Below are 22,188 nucleotides of genomic sequence, written 5' to 3' on the forward strand. Positions count from 1 at the left end.
GACATAAGTCATAATTATTGATGACATACGTCATAATTATGACTTGATAATGGTTGATAATGGACCAAATCATTGTAAAAAAAAAAATTTCAAATCTGTTGGGTGTCTAATTTTCAGCCATATTATTGTGACTTATTTTCCGCCTCACTTGTCTGATACTGTGAGGGTCAAATGGCTTCTGCTGGAACTCATTTTCTATTTCCTGGCACAGGGGAGTGGAGATGGTTCTCCCTGGACCTTTTGTTCACTGTAAAGCCACTGGTTTTCTTCCTCTTTACACTTCATGATTGAGTTTTATGGAATCAACCTTGTGTTTCCAGTTTACTATTTTGCTCTGACTTTGGTCTGGAATCTTCTTTCTGCTCTGGTTTGTTGGATTGTTTTCCCTTTCCCCAGCTGAGATATCTTCTTTAAGGGTCTCAGTTTCCTCTAAGTCTTTTCCTTTTTGTCATGGCTGCCATGTGTAGGACGTGGCTTTGCACGATCCATCATCTCGGCTGGCTGCTTATGCTGCTTGCTCAAGTAGATGCATTGCAGGATCCTGCTCTCCTTAGTGGATATGGTTACGTAGTTCGTTGAATTTGTGTTGACGTTTCACTATTGGCAGGACAATACTGCTCAAATCTTGTCAAGTGTGCCTTCTTCTTCCCCACCTCTTCCATGTTATGTCATGGTTTTTAAAAGATTTTGGTCCTCACTCAGACGTGCCTTAGGAAGGGGTTGGAGGTTGGAAACTTTACCAATTTGCTATCAAGAGTGCTTGTTTGATCCTGACCCTCAGTTGAAGCTGACACCTTCATGTGCTCTCAAGTGAGGGGAAGAAGGCCAATGAATAAACAAGAAGCCAATGAATAAACAAGAAGCCAATGAATAAAAAGAAGCCAATGAATAAACTAGATGGGCTTGAATAAATAAGAAGCCAATGAATAAACTAGATGGGCTTGAATAAACAAGAAGCCAATGAATAAACGAGGTGGACGAGAAAATAACAACATATTTGGCAAGATCCAAATGCCCAACACCTTGAACCAGGAAAGCCTTAAGATGCTGGCAGTCAAAACCGAGTTTGGCAAGGACTTGTACAGTAATTATAGTGTTGGGTTCTTTTAACTGAGCTGCTATTAGGCACTTTTTCTATATAAATGTTTCTGTAAAATACTGTATATACAGTACAGTGTTAAGCCCTTCAGTTTGAATGTGTAATATACTACATTTATATATTATAAAGTATGATATAATATTCTAATGGGAGGGTGTTCAAGACAGCTTTGAGGTGGTAGGTTAAAATCTGTCAGTTAACTTCATAGAGATAAATAATTTATCAATATAGAAAAATCATGTAAATATAATAGTATATATATATATATATATATATATGTTATTAGCTATTGTATCTTTCATTGAAGAATCTGCAGGTTATGCATCTTAGGATGTTATGCAAAGTAAATCCTGTGCTTGTCAAAAATACATTCATTCCTCCTAAAGTGTTACGAAATTCTTACTTGAATTGCAGCAAAGTCGATGGGCGCTTGTTTGCGTGTTGTGCCGAGAACGTCGTGGTGCTTGCATACAATGTTCCGTCAAAACCTGCAAAACGGCTTACCATGTAACCTGTGCCTTCAAGCATGGCTTGGAGATGAAAGCCATCATCGAGGACGAAAGTGCTGATGACGGAGTCAAGCTAAGAGTAAGTGTCTTGACTTTTCTCCATGTTACTTTCTCTCTTTGGCAAGTAAATATTCTTAAATAATTGTGCTTGTCAGGGTGTAATTTTCAACTGTCAGTCAACTAGTGTACTGGCATTCTTGATTTGCCGAAGATCATATAACATTTACTTGAATGTACATGGTTTTATTAACACTAACATTTACAAATTTAGCATTGAGAGTAATGAGATGACTCTTTCTGGTAACTCAGTGGATTCCTGTTACTGTTAGGGAGTCACTGCGGGTGGCCCTCTTAGAAAGCACAAAGGAAGATTTGACACCGTTAACTTGTATTTTGCATTGTGACATCTACAGGTAGTCTACAGTTCATTAGTACCAGTAGTACATATGTGGTTGGAAAGTGGCAGAGTTTGCAAATTTTTATAAACATTTTTAGGGTGGTCAGTCCTCTGTGGTTTTAAATATATTTCTGGGCTGTAGATGAGTCAGTAAAAGTGAGTGATCGAGTCAGTGAGGGAATGTGTGATCGAGTCAGTGAGGGAATGTGTGATCGAGTCAGTGAGGGAATGTGTGATCGAGTCAGTGAGGGAATGTGTGATCGAGTCAGTGAGGGAATGTGTGATCGAGTCATTGAGGGAGTGTGTGATTGAGTCAGTGAGGGAATGTGTGATCGAGTCATTGAGGGAGTGAGTTAGTGATGAAGTGAACCAACTAGTGAAGGAGTGAACAAGCCACTAAGGAAGTGAGTAGAGTCAGTGGGGCAAGTGAGGGAAGGAGCAAACTAGTAAGTGAATCAAGGCTTAGGTATATATTGCATAGGCCTAGGTATATGGTGCTGTGTTTTTACACACGTGTATTTCTTATTTCTAGTCATATTGTGAGAAGCACAGTGTGTCCAGCAAGAAACTTGGAGGAGAGGATGCAGAAAGTGAGGAAGGCGATGAGGGTGCCCCTAAAAAGAAGAAAGATTGGACGTCGGAGCAAAAGAACCAGGCGCGTGCTGCAAAATTGCGGCAGATAGAGTCGGAGTTCTTCAAGCATGTCGATGTCCTTGAAACTTCAAACTTCCTAGATATAGATTTTGAAACCACAGAAACTATATTTAATTACTGGAAGCTTAAAAGACGGGTAAGTGACTATGCCTTTTAACGAATTGTATTATTTGGTGGTGGTTCTAACTGCAGTGTACAGTAGTGTATAATAGTGTGATCTAAATGCCTAGTTGGCCAGTTTGCAATATATAATTGGAGTGATTTTTGAAGGAGCTAATTTAATTGCATCAGTTGTCTGGCCGATGAGGCAGTCACCAGGTAGTATGGTTCAAGGCCAGACTGTGTCCTCCTGAAAGGCAAGTAAGCCAAAGATAAGTAAATGAATAACGATATTTAAAATTCCACCAACAATTAACACAACAAACACCACAGAATACGGAGGTTGGCAACTAGATTAGCACTAGAATTCCGAGGGCTCAGCCATAAGAAGAGGTTAAGGTAACTCAAGCTCACAACCTTAGAGAAGAAATATGTAAGAAGCTGAGGGGGTTATCTTGAGGTTATCTTGAGATGATTTCGGGGATTTTTAGTGTCCCCGCGGCCCGGTCCTTGACCAGGCCTCCACCCCCAGGAAGCAGCCCGTGACAGCTGACTAACACCCAAGTACCTATTTACTGCTAGGTAACAGGGGCATAGGGTGAAAGAAACTCTGCCCATTGTTTCTCGCCGGCGCCTGGGATCGAACCCAGGACCACAGGATCACAAGTCCAGCGTGCTGTCCGCTCGGCCGACCGGCTCCCTAGAAATTCCCGACCGGGGGAATAGGATAGGGGAACAAGAGTGCTATTTAAATTAAGACGAGGTAGGACAAGGGGACATTAGTGGCAGCTGAACATGCAATCGAGTTATAAGGACATTCTAACACCCACGTTGACAAGATGAATTCATTCAAGGAGGAAGTTGTTGAAGTCACTTTCATCCAAAACCTCAAGAAAAATTACGACGTGAACTAGAACATGCAGAGATGTAATTATTGCGCAAGATATAAAAAGCTAAGGCACATGGTATAATGAGCTAGGTCCAGTCCTGTGTTAACCATTAAGTCAGTTAAGCACGTGCTTAGGGCCTCAAGTAAAGACCGGCCCCACACAGTTATTTTGTTGCCGCCAAACACCGAAACTACGACGTTGGTACAACGTTCGAACAAGTTTTAACACCTAACCAGTTATAACAACCAATATAACAAATTGTAACAATGTTCTAATACGTCATAAATACGTTAAGCCAAGATGTAACAACTTTATTACAAGTTGTAACAAGCGGAAATAGAGACAGTTACGGTTTGTGTTTCCAGGGTTGTGCCAGATTTGCAATGGCCCGTAGTGCAATGTTGCAGCTGAACCAGGACCCATGACATTGTGGCCCTACGATAAATGAAAAAAATATTAATATACTGTACTGTAATTATATTATTAAGGAATGTTAATAATATATTTTTGTCTAGGGAATACAACAAAAGTGGAATTTGGCAACTACCACGTGGTCCTCAGAGCAACCTCGGCTTGCTTTAGAACGTGTTCAGTACAGCAATACTTGTCAAGCGTCACTTGTGAGTGAAGTGCGCGGCACATTAATTTTTAAGATAACGATTAAAAAATTTGCATTTCTAAAATGCAGGAATTTTTTTTGTAGTATATGTAAAGTTATAATTAAGCAACAGTAAGCATTATATGGCATCTTTGATATGTGTAAGTTAAAATGCTATGCATCTTCAAGGCAAGAAAGCAATGGAATAATTGGCATTTTGCTCATACAAATAATGGTATTTATTCATTAGAATATATATATTTCATTAGAATTCATTAGAATATATATATTTTATGGTTTAATATTGTTTTTATTTTGAATTACATATGTGGTATGTGGGGGTACACCTTACCACAATCTTTTCAGTGCTTGGGCCCTCTAAAGGTCTTAATCCATCCCTGACTGGGTCTCATCTCAACCTGTCCTTTGGAGTTGTCACAACGTCGCAAGAATAATGTACTAACGTGCCCGAACTTAGCTGACTAATGTCTCGCATGTAGAAAACGTGGTTAAAAGCCGCTATGATTTATATTGCAATATATTTTGTCCGAAGGGGATTTTGATGTAAAATTTTATTTTGATATAAAATCCTTTGCAGAATTATTCTAGAGGATAGGTAGCGTGACTCCTGTTGTCGCTGATAAGTAATCATTGCCACCATATGGGCCAAAACATGAATGATAACATGAATCCTTGTTTGTTTACAAAACAAACGAGGATTCTTTCAAGACAAGCTACATAGCCACTGTGGGGTCACTACTAACATACACATCATGGCATGAATTCCACACATGTGATGCACAAAACTTAACTTAAAAAGTTCCAAGGTTTGTAACAAAATTAGTGATCTCAGAACGTTAGAGCAGGGATGAAACCGGGAGAATATGATAGCTGGGGCGCCTGACAGCTGAGTGAACAGTTCTTCGGATTCGTAGTCCTGAGGTTCCGGGTTTGATCCCCGGTGGAGGCGGAGACAAATGGGCAAAAGGTTTTTCACCCTGATGCCCCTGTTACCTAGCAGTAAATAGGTACCTGGGAGTTAGACAGCTGCTATGGGCTGCTTCCTGGGGATGTGTAACAAAAAGGAGGCATGGTCGAGGACCGGGCCGCGGGGATGCTAAGCCCCGAAATCATCTCAAGATAACTCAAGATAGCTGCATACAAAATACTGGAGAAAATCCACGCTTTGTTTTTTCTCATTTGTCAAGTTCTGTAGGTTCCTCAATCTTATTTTATAATGCCTTTCTTTACTTTTCTTATCCCCCATTGTCACTATATTTCATTTACCTGGATTGAGTTCTTGTAGCCATTCATTTGCCCAATCTTGTAGTTTGTTTAGGTCCTTTTGCAGCAGCCTGCAATCATCTCGAGTCCGTGGTTTAGTCCATGCATCCGGCTTACATCATTTGCAAGCAGTGACACGAAGCTTACTCCCTAGGGTAGCTTATGCACATAGCTCAGCAACAGCAGGGATCCAAAGACTGAATGATGCAAAACATTCCCCTCCTGTTGCCTTCTGCTCTCACATTTCCTTTCTCGTTATGACAGTTTTTGTCCGTCTGTCTCAGATATTCACTTATCTAGTCACATATAGTAGGTCCAGAAGAAGAAGGGGGTTTACCAAAATAACATACATTACCCTACAGTAACATACAATACATATAGTAATGCAAATACCATACAGTAGCATATCAAACCATATACTGTATATGCATTGGTTATCAATCAATATCTCTCATTGCATTCCTTTACAAAGTTACTTAAAGAAAAGATGTTCAAACACTTCAGAATTTGTTGAAGCTCTAGGTACTTACTGGTGAATTCTGTGCACATAGTTAGTTGCTGTTAAATGACACATTTGGAGCCAATATGTTTTTACACACAACCAAAATTGTTCATTTGCTTTGTTGACCAAACCACACACTAGAAAGTGAACGGACGACAACGTTTCGGTCTGTCCTGGACCATTCTCAAGTCGATTGTGTAAGCAACAATCAACTTAAGAATGGTCCAGGACAGACCGAAACATTGTCCCTTTACTTTATAGTGTGTGTGTGGTATGGTCAACATAGTTCAGCCACGTTATTGTGACTCCTCGTCTTCATTAATTTGCTTTCTTTGCAGGCAAGTTTCAACAAGCCGCTGCTGACACCACGCAGCGAAGAAATCGACCTTCTATCTCATCAGCAGGAGCACGACATCGAACGCATGAAGATGTTTGTGCAGTTACGCCAATACCTGGAGAGGGTATGCATTTCATGGCTTAAGTGGTTTCTTAACGCACACGATGGGTATTGATTAAAATCCATTTCAAAATGTAAATAGTGGTAGCATTTATATAATATGGAAATATTTGGACTTTCACTGGCTAGCATGCATGGGAATATTTACCTTGGAGTTGTTTAAGCTAAATTTAAATATAGAAATTATTTGCCTTTTGTGAATTCTTATTAATATTGCGAATGCCAACATAATTGTGCAGAGTGATAAAATGAGAGAGTTATTCATTCAAGATTCAATAATAAAGTGTAATTGATATACTGTATATGTGAGTCATGTAGTAAAGCTTGATTTTCTAACATTTTCTTTCTTTCAGGTTCGTAATCTGTGTTACATGGTGAATCGTCGGGAAAGACTATCACGATCGTTCATCAAGATTCGTGAGCAGACGTTTTCCAAGCAAGTGTCCCTCTTAAGCAGCAATAGCATGAACCTAACTCCTCAGGAAATAGAAGCGGTAATGGAAGCCAATCATGGCCACTCTGTTTATGACCAGCTCTACTCTCACCACACCGCCCCTCTTCACACCCAGAAGCAGTTTGAGAAGATTGTTGCGTGCATTGCTGGCACTTTAACTGAGAAGGTCAAGAGTAGAAAACCACCATTGAAGAAAGATGTGAATGGGCTCATTAGACCTAAGAAGGAAAAATCCGACAATCCATATAAGAAGCTGTACGTTAATGGCGCCGAACAGCGGCGCTCTCGTTCTAGTTCTCTGTGTAGCACCAGTGACTCGGATTCCTCTCTAGCAATGAATAAGTGGATTCCCCCTCCAAAGGGCAATGCACGTTATTCTGTTTACACCAGCAGTGAGGAGGAGATGAATAAGGAGAACCACTCCATCAAACATGAGCCAGCGTCGAGTAAGTGCAAACTCACATCCTTGGAAAGCAGTGACAAGGAGAAGCCTGTGATTGAAAGTGGCAGTGTGTCGGTGAGAGGAAGAGTTGGGAGAAGAAGAAGAGGCAGTGGTCGAGCCAATGCCATCAAAAGTGCGTCCTTCAGGGATCGTATTCCCGCATCCAGTGATGATAAAGATACAAAAGATTTTGATGCCCTGATAGAAAAAACTATAAAAAGTGAAACAAATGCGTCATCCTCTAAAACAGTTAGGGAGCATCCTCCTGTAGAAAGTTCTGAGGATGAAACAGAGACGGTTAGTAAACCGAAACCACAACCCGGTAAAAGAAGAAATAAGAAAAAGGTGACACCTCCCAAGGTTGACTCTAGTGTGAGCAGTGAGGACGAGCCTGCAGTCACAGTTACTCCGTCTAAAGAGAAAAAGCCCAATCGCAAAGGAAAGTGGGGGAAAGGTGCAGTGGGAATTGAACCCGTAAGTGTGAGTTCTCCGGCATGTGAACCTCCTAAGTTAGAGTTAAGTGATGATGATGAGTTAGGTCCTCCAACATACAAACTATCTAGTGATGAGGACAACAGTGAAAAGAGTAATGATCCAGCGGCTGTTGTTAGTGATGCGTGTGGTGTCAGTGACCGGACAGATAGCAGTTCTGATAATGGTCGCAATACGGCTTTAAGTAAAGGACCAAAGAAACGTGAGAAAAAGGGTGAAACTGTTTTAAGTGATAGTGATGTGAATAGTGATGATGAAAATAAGGAAAGTACCATAGATTCTCAAAATCATGCAACATTGAAAACCAAGGCAGCTAAGAAGGAGTTTACTCCAAAGATAGAAGCAAAGGCTGAGCGAATGAACAAAAAGAAAAGTGATAAGAGTGGCAAAACGGTCAAAAAGACGGCTGTTGTTGACAAAAGTAAAAACGAGACAAAACAAGCAGAAGAAATTGATTCAGAGCTTAGTAGCACAAAGGGCAGTGAAGTGGAAGCTACTTCTGGTCATTTGTTTGTTCCGCAGAGAAAGGCTGCTAAGAAGGCGTCGGAACTCATCACTAGTCAGAACACAACGAGTACCTCTGCGACCACTGCTGTGGCTGTTGCATCATCAACGCCTGCAGAGACAACAACAGCTGAGGCAAAGAAGGTTGGTGCAAAACAAGTTAAAGAGGTGAAGGAAGAATCTGAAGAGCCTGAAATCATTGAAGAAAGAAAATTGTCTGATGAAAAGAAAGTAACGCCAACTAAAGGAAGAAAAGGGAAAATTACCAAGGATAAAAATGATAAAGCTGTTGATGATTTAAAAACTGAAGGAAGTGATGTTCCCAAAAAGAACATGTTTGAGCCTCCAGAAATTTTACCTTATGTACCAATGCGGCAAGCGGCAAAGAAGGCTGCGGAAAACCTCAAAGGGGTCAATAGTAAAGGTGCTTCAGTCAGTACTGGTGTGGAAGATCCCGAAGTGCCACCTGCTCCTGTCGTACCACCAACTAAAACAAAGCGAATCTCACGCCAGGAGAGTAAAGGTAGTGGAAGATCAAAATCAAAGTCACCGCGTGCAGCCAAGCATCTTTCACCAGCTAATGTTACAAACTCAGAATCGGAGAGTGAATCAGAAAGCTCATCAGTAACAAGGAAAGGACCAAAAGATTTGCAGAAACTATCCAAGTCCATATTTTCAGACAGTGAAGAAGAATCTGTGACTTCTGCCAAAAAGGAAAAACTCGTTAAAGAGAAGCCTGAACCAGTGCCTGAAGCACCAAAGGAAACGTCATCTGCTGAGCAGTTTTTTCGTGGCGACATATTTGTCAGAGAATATCAGAGCTCGTCAGATGAGAATGACGGTGAAAGACCCTCCACTCCTGGAAAGAAGACTCGCCTGTCTCCAACTCATAAACCAGTTGATGAAGGCCAAGAGTCCTCCTCAAAGAATCAGCCCTTTCATGGTCCAGCAAACATCTCGGGTGACTTACGGCTCACCTCTGACAGCGAGAGAGAGGATGAAAACCAGGAACCGGCAGTTGGAACCCTTAGGAAGGCCCCTGATAAGAAGCTTAAAACTTCCGAAGGGCGGCCTGAACATGGGTTTCAGCCGCCGATTACTGAGAGAAGTGAATCCAGAGTGCCCACTGAGATGGAAGATGCCAGTACAAAACCAGCTGTCAGAAGAGAGGCTGGACTGGAGTCAAGATTGCGTCAAAGTGGGGCTCAGTGCCGACCGAGAACTCCTTCTGGTGATGTCCCCATGCAAAACGTCAGAAGTAACTCTCATGCGCCACCCAGAGGACCAAGAAGAGGAAGAGAGAGAGAACCGCCTCCACTCACCCACAGCCTTGGTGCCAGCCACGGCAAACTCCCTGGAAGGCGAGAGGTACAGCTTGAGGAATCACTCAGATCCAGCAAGAAGGTCACTGAGGGAATCAGCGAAGAGAAGACAGCCTCAGGAATCACCACCTCCGAAAAAAAGGAGACGGTAAAAGAAACTGTTGTGGCCTGGGATAAGAAAGAGCTCTTAAGAGAAAGGAAAGAAACTTTAAGAGAAAAAGAAATAATAAAGGAGAAAGAAGTAGCGAGAGAGAGAGAGCAAGAAGCATTAAAAGAAAAGGAAGCCTTAAAGGAAAAGGAAGCCTTAAAAGAAAAGGAAGCCTTAAAAGAGAAAGAAGCATTAAGAGAAAAGGAAGCATTAAGAGAGAAGGAAGCCTTAAGAGAAAAGGAAGCCTTAAGAGAAATAGAAGCCTTAAGAGAAAAAGAAGCCTTAAGAGAAATGGAAGCCTTAAGAGAGAAGGAAGCCTTAAGAGAAATGGAAGCCTTTAGAGAAAAGGAAGCCTTAAGAGAAAAAGAAGCATTAAGAGAAGCTTTAAGGGAGAAGGAAGCATTACGAGAGAAAGCATTAAAAGAAGAATTAAGAGAGAAGGAAGCATTAAGAGAGAAGGAAGCATTGAGAGAGAGAGAAGCGTTACGAGAGAGAGAAGCGTTACTAGAGAGAGAAGCGTTACGAGAGAAAGAAGCGTTACAAGAGAAAGAAGCATTACGAGAGAAAGAAGCATTGAGAGAGAAAGCATTAAAAGAAGAATTAAGAGAAAAAGAAGCGTTAAGAGAGAAAGAAGCAATAAGAGTGAGAGAGGCATTAAAAGAGAAAGAAGCCAAGAGAGAAAGAGAAGCGTTAAGAGAGAGAGAATCCGAGAGAGAAATGCTAAGAGAGAGAGAAAAGCCTAAAGACAGAGATTCACCCTTAAAAGAAAGTGTACATAAAAATAAGGATGTAACAGATAGAGAAAATGAAATGGCACCACTTTCAAAGAATATACTTTCAAGAGAGCACGAAGTGTTATCAAAAGAATCGGAGTCTTTGGAGAGTAATGACATTATAATAGAAAAAGAAGTACAAAGGGAAAAGGCTTTACATTCTAGAGAAAAGGTTCTTTCTCCAAGGGAAAAGGTATTGCCTTCGAGAGAAAGGATCTTGCCCTCGAGAGAAAGGATCTTACCCTCGAGAGAAAGGATCTTACCCTCGAGAGAAAGGGTCTTGCCCTCGAGAGAAAGGGTCATGCCTTCAAGAGAAAGGATCTTACCCTCGAGAGAAAGGGTCTTACCCTCGAGAGAAAGGGTCATGCCTTCAAGAGAAAGGATCTTACCCTCGAGAGAAAAGACTTTATCGAGAGAACTACTACCGCCCAGGGAGAAAGCTTATCCACCGAGAGACAAAGTATTTCCACCTAAAGAAAAGGTTCTGCCATTACGAGATAAGAGAGACGTGTCAAGAGAAAAAGTCTTATATAAGGATAAAGAAACATTACCAGCAGAGAGGATAGAAATTACAAGGGAAAATGAGTTGCCTAAAGAAAGAGACGAAGTTGCAATTCCTCTGGATACTTCGGAAGACGAACTAGAATCCCAGAGTGAACGGTTACAGCCATTACAACAAAAGTTGGATATGGTTACTGAAAGTGAACAAGCAAAAGAGAAAGAAAATACAGACAAAGTTCAAGAAAGGTTACAAGAAAAAGTGGAATTGGTTACAGAAATGGAGCCACAACAAATACAAGCCAAAAATGATGGAAGCCCAGTGAAAGTGGAGGAGCCAGTGAGACCTGTTACAGAAACATTAGTTGAACCAGAGGTTCCTGTTAGAAAAAAGGGTTCTACAGAAGAACAGTTAGACATTCCTGTGACTATAGAACAACAAAAAAAGCCTGGTGTTTTTGGTTATGTTGATGAGGAAGTTAAGGTTGAAAGATTAGCTGATATTGTTGAAACATCAGACACGGAGCCTGAAAACAAGAGAGTTCGCATTGGTGACAGTGATGACGATTCTGTGCTTGTGTCGGGAGAGAAACGAGTAGAACAGCCCAAGGACAGTGGATATAAGAGTGCAATAACTACACCTGAACCTTTAGATAGAGTTCAGCCTGTTTGTAATGAAGTGGTAAATGTAAATAGTGTTGTAAATAATTTTATGCCAGAGGAGTCGTGTATAGAAACCATTGATGCAAACAGTAAAACCCCGGTGGTTGTACAAAGTTCAGTGGAATTCAAACAGTCAGTGAAAAGATTTATGTCCCCAACAAGAAGAAAGAACTTGGAAGATGTCATAGGGGAGATGAAAAGACAGGCTGAAGCCCAACCAGAGCCCAGTAATTCTGTTCTGCCTTCTGAAAGTCAGAGTGAGCTCACAGCTTCACCACAACACAGCCAGCCAAATTCATCTAGTTTTTCTGTTCCTCCACAAGAATCTTCTATTCCTTCTTCTCAGGCATCATCTGTAGAAACCTTAACTCCAAAAAGTGCAACTTCTCCAGCTGCTAATTTTGTGGAACAGTGGCGAGGCCAATGGGTTAAGAGTCCTCCCCCGCAGGACCACAAACTGGATCCCAGTAGTGGTTCTCACCTTCCTCCTCACTTGCCAATGACAGGTCTTGATCTTGGCCTCACTACATCTATGTCAATGCTAGATTTGCAACGAGCTCTTTACCCAGATACTCCACATCAACTGTTTACCCCCTATGATATGTTAAATGCCCGTACCATGCTGCCGCAAGAAGCCTTACTTTCTAATCAGTTACGCCAGATGTTAGAGTCCGGCATTCCACCTCATTTATTTAATTCGTTAGCATATTTACGGCAGCACAGTGCTTCGGAAATTGCAGCTCTCAACCAACAACAGTATGCACAGCCTTCTCGGGAAAATCAGGTTCCAGATAAACCTAGCATACATTCTGCTCAGGAATTGACCAGATTACCCAATCTCGATAACCGGCCGCCCACTCCAGAAATTCTTCCAACTAATAATAAGGCAAATAACCGACCAGCCGCCTCTGGTAATAAAGTTGGCAAGCCATTAACATCTCCGGGATTACCTAGTGTGATGGCTGCACCTGTGCCTCTACCATCTCCACCAACCACTGGGAATAAAGTTGTCCTAGGTCTTACCTCACCCACCACTAGTAGAGGGCAGCAAATAATGGCAGCCAGAGAAGAAACTCTATCTCCAGTATTACCACACAACAAAACTGCACAACCACAACCTTCTCCGTCAAGTATATACAACAAAAACGACACTTCTGTTTCGTTAGCCTCACAGCCACCACAGACGTGTGTACCCCTACCAGAGATATCTCCTGCCGATCATTCAGTATTAATGTTGAGAGGAAACAGAGTGCCAGTAGAGGCACAAGTTTCTCCCCAGTCCAGTAAAGCTTCCCAGGTAGCCGTGTCAGCTTGCATAACATCTGCCGACACTGTTAATGGAGGAAGTAAGTGCCCGAGACCACTTGTGTCTCCTACTGCCAACTCTGTTCTCATATCAAAGAAGGATGTGGTGCCAACTGTATCTAATTCTGTAATGACTGTAGCCAAGTCGGCTACAAATACAACTAGTCTAAGCTCACTAAATAAATCTCCTCTCCCAGCTGTGATGAGTCCCACCAGTCAAAGGGAATCTTCACCACAGCACACTACTGTAGATGTACCTGATTCAGAAATTGAAACCATTACTGTTGATGATAGTGTTATTCATCAGAAAGAAGAACCTACTCAAAAACGTGTGCCAATTTATATGCAAGAGCCAAAACCCCAGAAAATTTTGGATAAAAAACCTCCTAGATCTCGAAAATCCTCTCCCCGGTGGAACAAAGAAAGTCCAAAAACGAGAGAAAAGAAGTCAACTAAACTTAACAGAGCATCTTACAGTAAAGGCCGAGGGAGGAATGCAGGCAAAGGTAAAGGTAGAGGCCACAGTCCAAGATTTAATTCTGTTTCAGTGCCTAAAGAGCTTGTGGGAACAGTGTATGATTTTGACAATGAATTTGATGATGATGACGGTCCAGCCAACAATACTTTGGATGACCTTCGAAAATCTCGTGAGAAGCGTCAGTCTGTGGACACAACCCCACAACAACAGTCAACTGCGCCTACATTAATCATTGACCTTAAGGAACAGTCCCCTAAAAAATCTAGCAAAAAGTCGAAGTCATCATATAAGGATAAGGGGGCTGGTAAAATAAACAGTGGTGATGATGATAAAGTTGCCAAAATACTTGAAGATTATAGAAATATGCAGAACTCCCAGTTACGTAGAAGTGTCCACTCGCCAACACCACCCCATGGAGACACTATACCAGATGGTCCACCAAAAACACCAGATAGATTGCAAAATTTGCCACCATTTGGTGTGGAGTACACAGCAAACATATCTGAAACTAAATTAACAATATCAAACATAAGTGAGGCAAGAGAGACTAACCAGAGTTCAGAACTGACAGTTATTCAGACAGCTGCTGGGGACCACAGTAAAGTCTCTCTCGCTGTACCTACTGCACAAATTGGCATAGATGAGAGAACCAATCAACTGAAGCTCAAAATTAAAGGGCCTTATGCTAACTCGTACTCAACTAGCAATACAGCAGCTCCACCACAAGAGGCAGTTGGGGCCCCAACACCAACGTCTACGACTTCAACTTTGCGACGAATGAGAAAGAAGGAACTTATCCGGCAGTATTGTTATCAGGATCAAATGCCAGCTGAACCACCAGATTCGGGGCCTATTAACAGTACTCCAAATCCAACTCCACATGTAAGAACTGGAATCACAATTCCCAAGGCGGTAGCTTCCATGACATCTATACCAACAAGAGAAGATTACAAGATGTACACACAAGATGAGCCTCCTAGCACTGCGGCAGGTGGAGGTAGAAGAAAGAGACCACCAAGAGAGCTTAGGCATCTGAAAGTGTGGGCTATAAGGGAAGAATCAGGTAAACGTAATTCAGAAGCAACGGAAATTGGAGATACCAGCAGAAAGAGACCAAGAGGTGCTAAAGAGTCTAAAAATCTGGAGGAGAAAGATGTGTCTAATGCCAAACCTCCACCAAAACTAAGAATAAGTTTGGGCAAGAAAGGCAGTGAAGTTACTACTGTTACCATGGACACTAAAGAATTGGCTGGGAAGCAACGTCCACCTAAGAAACGACATGCTGAAGAAAACCCTATGGTTAAAATTAAGAGTGATAACATGAAATTTCGCGAACAAATTATGGCCGACTTTGATAAGCCGGTTAAGAAGAGTGGCCTGAAGAGCTCAGACAGAGAAAAGAAGGCAAAAAAACGGAAGGTATATTCTGGGGAGACTGGTCACAGTTCTTGTGCAGAGAATAAGGATCTCAACTCTGTTGAAAAGCATGATATTAAAGTGATTGCGGGGGATAGCACAAATGCTCCAAAATTAGTCATAAGGTTTGGGAAAGGTAAAAGTGATAACTCGAGTAACATTAAAAATTCCAAGGGAGAGACGAACGATTCTAGTAGTTATAAAGATGATAGGCTTGATTCAGATACTATCATGCCTCATTCCTTGAAGATTCGGTTATCCTTGCCAAAGCCTGATTCTGATTCAAATAAAGAAGAATCTTCTGTTCCTAAAGTGCCCCTAAAATTGAAGTTATCTAGACGCTTAGATGGTTATGTTGCCTCCAATACTCCCAGAAAGCCTCAACCTGATATACAGGACCAAGGACCGGGTCCTCCTCCTCCTAAACCACCTGATCTTCCCCCAGAATCCCAATCGGAAAAAAATATATCTAATTTAACCCCTCCGTCGCCGCCACCTCCATTCAATCCTTCAATGCCAAGCGAGTCTCAGGCAGGATCCCGGTTATCACAACAGGAAAATCCTAATCGGCTTACTGCTCCTTTGTACGATATATACCCTCGGAAAGTTGAACCCCCTACCTGTACAGCACCTGAACAGCTAAATCTGGGCCCAGTAGAATATGGTCTTGGAGGACTGGGTCCACCCCCAAGATCTGATGTACAAGAAGATTTGTTTCAAAGATTAGAGGCTCAAATAGCAGCTGCCAGCAGAAGCGTTACAGAAAGCGGAGACCCGGCTGGCAGCTTAGGGTCTCCTCGGCAGCAATCAGGACCACCTTTACCAGACGTCCCCTCAATACACCACACGTTATACCCATACAAGGAAGGCTCTGACTGCAGATGATAATTGCTTCTCTTTCATAGTAATAACTTTAATATTTACAATAATGTAACAAACTACCATAATTATGTACAAATGTAGATACCGTTGGTGTTGCTCACTCGATGCACTATGTTAGTTACGCAAGGATTTAATCACTTGCATCTCATGGGCTGATGGCAGCCACAATTTCTGTTCTCTTTTTATTAATGTAATGTTCTGCACTGTCATTTGTTAGGGAAAAATACTCGCTCCCCAGAAGGAATTTTACAAGGGTATGGCTACACTGTTGGCTATGATTGTTAATGTGATGGGTGAGTCAGGAGGGAGCACCTCTGGTCTCCCCCATACAGCCATGTTAAGATAATTGTTCACTCTGCAAGCCCCACAAGGCCCCAGCCACCAGATGTGGTTCCCCTGGTTCACCTGCTCCACCCTCAGTCGGCTACTTTAGCCAAACGTCTTGTTTCCTTGCCTGTTTTTACTGTCACTTTTGTATGGAATGTGAGGGTGGTTGTTGTTGAGCATGGCAGTGTGGTGGGCACGGCGCCCCTGACCCCTGGCTGGGTCCCCCTGGACCCCTGACCTTGGGGCCCTGAGCGCCGGACCCATTGTTCCGGGGAGGACTTGTGTTCCCATATTTTGATATCTTTTTTACCATTGTAAATAGAAAGGAATGTACAAATTACTGTATTTGCTTTTTGTAATTTTATTACTTTTGTACAGTTTTAAGTTCTGATTGCTCATCAGACATAACTTATGTTTTATTAAACTTGGAATTATTTATTTTTTGACTTCTCTAAGTGTCACAAATTTCCATGCCATTACTGTCATTTAATATATAGATTTCTTGGCTTTTTAATTCTTCACTTTGTTGTAAGGACAAGTTGTTTCCGTGAAGACTGAGTTGTTTATCTACTAGAAGGCAGAAGATTGTAATATATTTCTTGATTCCTCAACAGAGAGATAGTCTTGTAAATCTTAGTGTCATGTGATACATTAATATTATTGAAATATAAATTTTTTATGTTATATAGTAGGCCTTTGTAATTATTCAACCTAACATGCAAAATCCCTTATTATCTAAAAACAAATGCACTGACTAGGAACATATGATGCTGTAACTATTGGCAAGGGTTATCTTGAGGTTATCTTGAGATGATTTCGTTTTTTTGTATCCCCCGTGGCCCGGTCCTCGACCAGGTCTCCACCCCCAGGAAGCAGCCCGTGACAGCTGACTAACACCCAGGTACCTATTTTACTGCTAGGTAACAGGGGCATAGGGTGAAAGAAACTGCCCATTGTTTCTCGCCGGCGCCTGGGATCGAACCCAGGACCACAGGATCACAAGTCCAGCGTGCTGTCCGCTCGGCCGACCGGCTCCCCTTGTTCCCTTCAGGGTGAATGATTGATCAGTATATATCAGTATAGGTTTAATTTTATGTACTGTATATACAACATAGATGCCAAAAGACTGATGTTAGATGTTAATCCACACTGTTTCATTAATATGTCTGACTGGCATTGGGTGTAACAGTTTCAAGCTTGTCTAACTTCAATATAGAACAGGATAGGAAGTGCATTTTATCCTGTAGGTTGTAGTTGTAGAAAAGACTTGAATGCTCTGTTAACTCAGAAGTTATTGCAGTGTTTTGTGAAGTCCCCGTAGGCTGAAGGCCTATGGGCAGATGAGTGTTTAAGGAGTTTCGCTTTTGACCATCAGGTAAGTTCCAGATACATTTCCCTTCCCCCTCACCTGGATTATATATAGTAAGGACAATAATAATATACTTGGTAATAATGTTTCATCCTGCAGTTTGTTTTTGATGTAGATAGTAATGGCCCCTCTTGTACCTGTCTCTGCCCCATCTTCTATGAAGGTCAATCTAGCTAATGTTTCCTCCCTATCCTCGACATTTATCTCTGGCTAAGGCAGCTGCCGACACTGCAAACTGTATTGTGATCAATGTTCCTTCAATCTTTGCCTCTTTTTTTTCCTCAGTCACAATTATATGCCAGATCCCTCATCTTTCATCTCTAAGGGAAAGAAAACCTCAGTCTGATCATTTTGTAGTATCCACCTTCATTCCAGAGTCCGATGATGTCCTTATTGCTAAGCATCTTCCCTTACTCATTTTCTATCCCATCTTAACCTTCTCCCTCGTGTTAATTTGTCTGAATGACTGACCTCCCTTCCTTACTAGTCGGAAACCAGGCTGTGTGGATATTAATCTTTGGAACTGACTAAAGGTAAGGTAAACATCATTTCACAGATCCCATCCTAAGTTTTTCATTTTTTTTTCATGTTTCTTTCCTTAATGGATTTTCCCTTTATTTACATTCTCACTAATTACTGCAGGATGTCTAGTATTCAGTAGAAAATATATAGGATTTTTATGCAAATTTTCCAAAACTTAAGATATTAAATCCCTGGCACTCCGGTGCACAAGAAACAAAATTGCATATGACTTTCTTCGGCCATTGTGAAGCCTGGAAGTCTTACGATGATGTATTTGTAATAACACCATGGTCAAATATGTCAATAGCTTTTGCAAAATCTGTGTATATTACATCAGTGTTTTGTTTGTCTTCCATGGCATCTAAGGCCATGTCATAGTGATCCAGGAATTGAGAGGGAGCAGGAGTGTCCTGTTCTGAACCCATGTTTCCCAGGGTTATGTAGACTGATTCAATGGGTTTTGTGATCTTGCTGCTTAGCACTCATTCAAAGATTTTTATTATGTGTGATGTTAGAGTTATTGGGCTATTTTTTTGCAGCAGCTTTACTACCTCCTTTGTGAAGTGGTGCAATCCCTGCTGTTTTAATTATGTCAGGGTCTAACACCAGTATCGAGTCTCCAATAGATGTTTAGATCCTGTGAGGATTTTTTATTTTTGAATACAGAATTCCAGAAGTCTGGGCCTGGTGAAGAGTGCATGGGCCTATGGATACTTCAAAGTCGAGTGGGGTTAGGGTATCATCTAATATATGGTTTGGTGGTGGTGTCACATTCATATAGAATTTGTTTGGATCGTTGATCTGCAATGTGGTCAGTGATAACAGAATCGTACTGTAACCTCAGTATTTCACTAATTTCTTTGCTGTCATCAGTAAAGGTTCCATCACTTGCACAAGGGCCCAATGCAGGATGTAGTTTTTGTTCTAGATTTTGCATTGGAGAAAAAGTATTTTCGATTCCTTTGTATTTCACTTAGGGCCTTTTGCTCTCTTTACCTCTCCTGGATTTTATATGCTTCTTGTAACGCTACCTCAATTGTTTCTATTTTTCCACATAGCTTTCTTTGTCATTCTTGGAATTGAGTTGAGCATTTAAGATGTTCTGCAATATGTTTTCGTTGCTTAAAGAGAGAATGCCAGTCTCATTCTAGTGTGTATCTTTTTTTAGTTTCTCCATAGCACCTCTACTGTATGTGACTTGTACATATTTCTAGTGCTACTGTGTCTATTTTCTCAAGGCTCTTATTTATATTTTGCCAGATTTCTATTATCTGGCTGTCATTCCCATCATATTTCTGCGTGGGCTTGGTTTATTTGTTCCTAGTTAATTTGTTTGTTATTAAAATTTATTTTGCTGAATTCTCCTCCTCTTGGATTTAAGACTGACTGTCTATTGCCCATGCATGTCTGAACTTCAATTAGGTTGTGATCTGAGTAACATGTATTTGTAATCATTGTGTGTAGTCAGTTCATCATTGTAAAAATAAGATCTAAGGTGCTTTCTTTCCTAGTTGGTTCTGCTGTTTGCTGGTATAAGGCAAATCTATGAGACACCTGCAAGAGGTTATCTGTGTGGGAGTGTTCACTTAAACTGCTTCCTGGGATTATCTCTGGTATAATTGTATTTGCCACAGTTTTCCATTTTAGGGACTGTAAGTTGAAGTCGCCAAGCAGAATGATGTTTGGGGCAGGGTTTGTGAGGATTTCTAAGCAGTATTCTATTTGTGTAAGTAGTCTTTAAACTGCTGAGGATTTGCATCTGGTGATTTATATACAAGGACAATCACCACATTTAGAATTTCTATTTTGAGTATCAGCACTTCCACCATATCGTTTGTGGTGTTTAGCACCTCAGTGCAGATGAACGAGTCTTTGATGTACAGGCTGACCCCACCCTGTAGCCTTTGTTTTCAATCACATCTGAAAAGATTCAATTCTGATATCTATATCTCATTATCATAATAATCCTTTTTGTAAGTTTCAGTCAAAGTTGCGAACATTGCATTTACCTCATTTAGGGGACCAGTTAGAAAGTGGACTTTTGTTTTGCATGATTTGATGCCTTGTGCAAATAGAAAGATGTTGTCATATTTGTGGAAGTGCTGGGTATTTTACTTTGTGATAATATCTGTGGTTCTGGTAGTGGTGCTATATTGAGTCCTGTTTACTATATGACAACGTTGAGGGTAGAGTTTGGACATTCCTTGCCTTTCTCTCTCTCAAAAAAAAAAGTTCTCTAAAAAGTTTCCCTGGTGTGCATGGATGTTGCTGTATTCATAATTGCATACTTTTGATTTTATTCGCTTGGTTTCTTTGATATGAAATGCTGGGCAATCTATTAAAACATTCCTTCTTGTTTAGTGAGTTTTTATGCAGTTTTGGGTGAAAAATTTGCAATTTTCAGAGCGACATGTTCCTCTGTTTCGGATATTTTTGCAGTTTCTTAGGTGTTTATATTTATATGTTCTATTGCTCTGATATCCCATACTTGCATACACAACATGCATAATATTAGCAGATTCCCAGTTCATGCTGCGTTGGATTGTGTTGGTTTATCTGTAGTAAATGTTGTGTTGGTTCTTTGTTGAAAGATGTAGGTCGAGGTCTTTCAGATTTGTGTTGTTGCTGGGTTACTTTCTTAACTGCTTCGAATATTACTTTCTCTGTGCATGGGTTAGCTGGATATCCTTCTTGCACTTTCCTATATTCTGTGTAACTTCCTCCATCTTTTCTGATGGAAGTTTTTTTTTCCCCCAGTTGAATTTTCTTGCCTAAACTATTTTATTCACTAACATCTGATTTAACTTCAAAAACAATCTTTAACACTATTTTCCAGGACTTTCCCTGTAGTTCCCCAGTGATTCTCATCTCTGTATAATTCCCTTATTTGACCTTCCAGGGGTGCAACTGTCTTTCTCAAGTTTTCATTCCTGCTGCCTAAATTCTCAATTCTATCCACATGATTCGACCAATGATCTCTATTTTTGCCAACCTGTTGTGAATACTGCTACTAATATTTTCATCAAAACCATAATAATTAATCTCTTTTGTTTTGGCCTTATTCTTGCCAGTGGCCATCTTTGTTTTGGTTCCATGTGCTTCCCTACTATTTCTTTTAAAAACACTATCTCTGCTTTGTTTCCGTAAGTTTTTTTTTGTTTTGCTTGTGTCTGGCAGATATTGATACACCTTTATGCACTTTTTCACTCTGCTATGTCTTGTTTATCCTACCCAAAATCTCAAAAAGAGTTGAGCTCTCTAGCCGTCAATCCTCCCAGAACAATAATTCATCCTCTATTTATCTGGATTGATGTTCCCTACGTTCCTCTCCTTTTCGGTTTAATGTTTATTTCTCTTTGTTGTTGTTTTAGATTTGACATGGACATTTCATAACGAAATGTCCATGTAGCACGGGCTTAGTGAGCTCGTAAGTTTATTAATATCTTTGCCGCTCGTATCTTAATAGGCAAGCGGTACACTGCCAAGTTCAAGTAAGTTTATTGTGAAAATGAAGTACATCTCGAAAGGATAGAGTAGCTTAGGCTATTTCTACCCTCGCCAGGTACACTGTTCCATTTATCTCTTCCCCCCTCCCATTTTCTTTTTCTTTCCAATCTTGGTCACCCCCTTGGACTCATTACTGGAGCCTGTTGCCCATTTTGGGTGATTTTCACTCTGCATGCCCAGCGAGGTGATGCTCTGATATATACCCGAGGCTGTCTTCTGGGACCTTTCGTCCTCTTTTCTCCATTGTCTCCTGAATTCCAACGAGCCGACTCGTGTTGATTCGCACTCTTTCCTATACAACAATACAATACAATTTTATTTAGGTAAGGTACATACATACAATAAATATTTACAAGGATTGTTTGACTTATAGGCAGAGCTAGTACATACAATGCCTAAAGCCACTATTACGCAAAGCGTTTCGGGCATAAAACAGGCATTTCCTGTTCCCTTTGCTCGTCCTCCATTTATATAGATCTGTCGTGGAGGGTCCACGACGAGCTCCATAACTGACCATTTCCCTATCCTCATAACCATCTTTTTCTTCCCGCCCTTCTCTCTCGTTTCCTTGGTGGCGGTTTGATAAGGCAGACTGTA

At 41.0% G+C, this 22,188-nt stretch overlaps 1 protein-coding gene across 3 annotated transcripts in view; it reads left to right on the forward strand.

Annotated features, from left to right (window-relative positions):
* Nucleotides 1-16,881, forward strand: part of rno (PHD finger protein rhinoceros) — a 60,847-nt gene extending 43,966 nt beyond the window's left edge. For all 3 annotated transcript variants that reach the window (XM_045768567.2, XM_045768569.2, XM_045768570.2), the window contains 4 exons: nt 1,514-1,687; nt 2,538-2,795; nt 6,371-6,493; nt 6,843-16,881. In XM_045768567.2, coding sequence (XP_045624523.1) covers nt 1,514-1,687; nt 2,538-2,795; nt 6,371-6,493; nt 6,843-15,869 — 9,582 coding nt within the window. In that variant the 3' untranslated portion in view covers nt 15,870-16,881. The remainder of the gene's footprint in view (nt 1-1,513; nt 1,688-2,537; nt 2,796-6,370; nt 6,494-6,842) is intronic.
* The last annotated feature ends 5,307 nt before the right edge of the window (nt 16,882-22,188 follow it).

The sequence above is a fragment of the Procambarus clarkii genome, chromosome 61 (genome assembly GCF_040958095.1).
Source record: "Procambarus clarkii isolate CNS0578487 chromosome 61, FALCON_Pclarkii_2.0, whole genome shotgun sequence".
Lineage (NCBI taxonomy): Eukaryota > Metazoa > Arthropoda > Malacostraca > Decapoda > Cambaridae > Procambarus > Procambarus clarkii.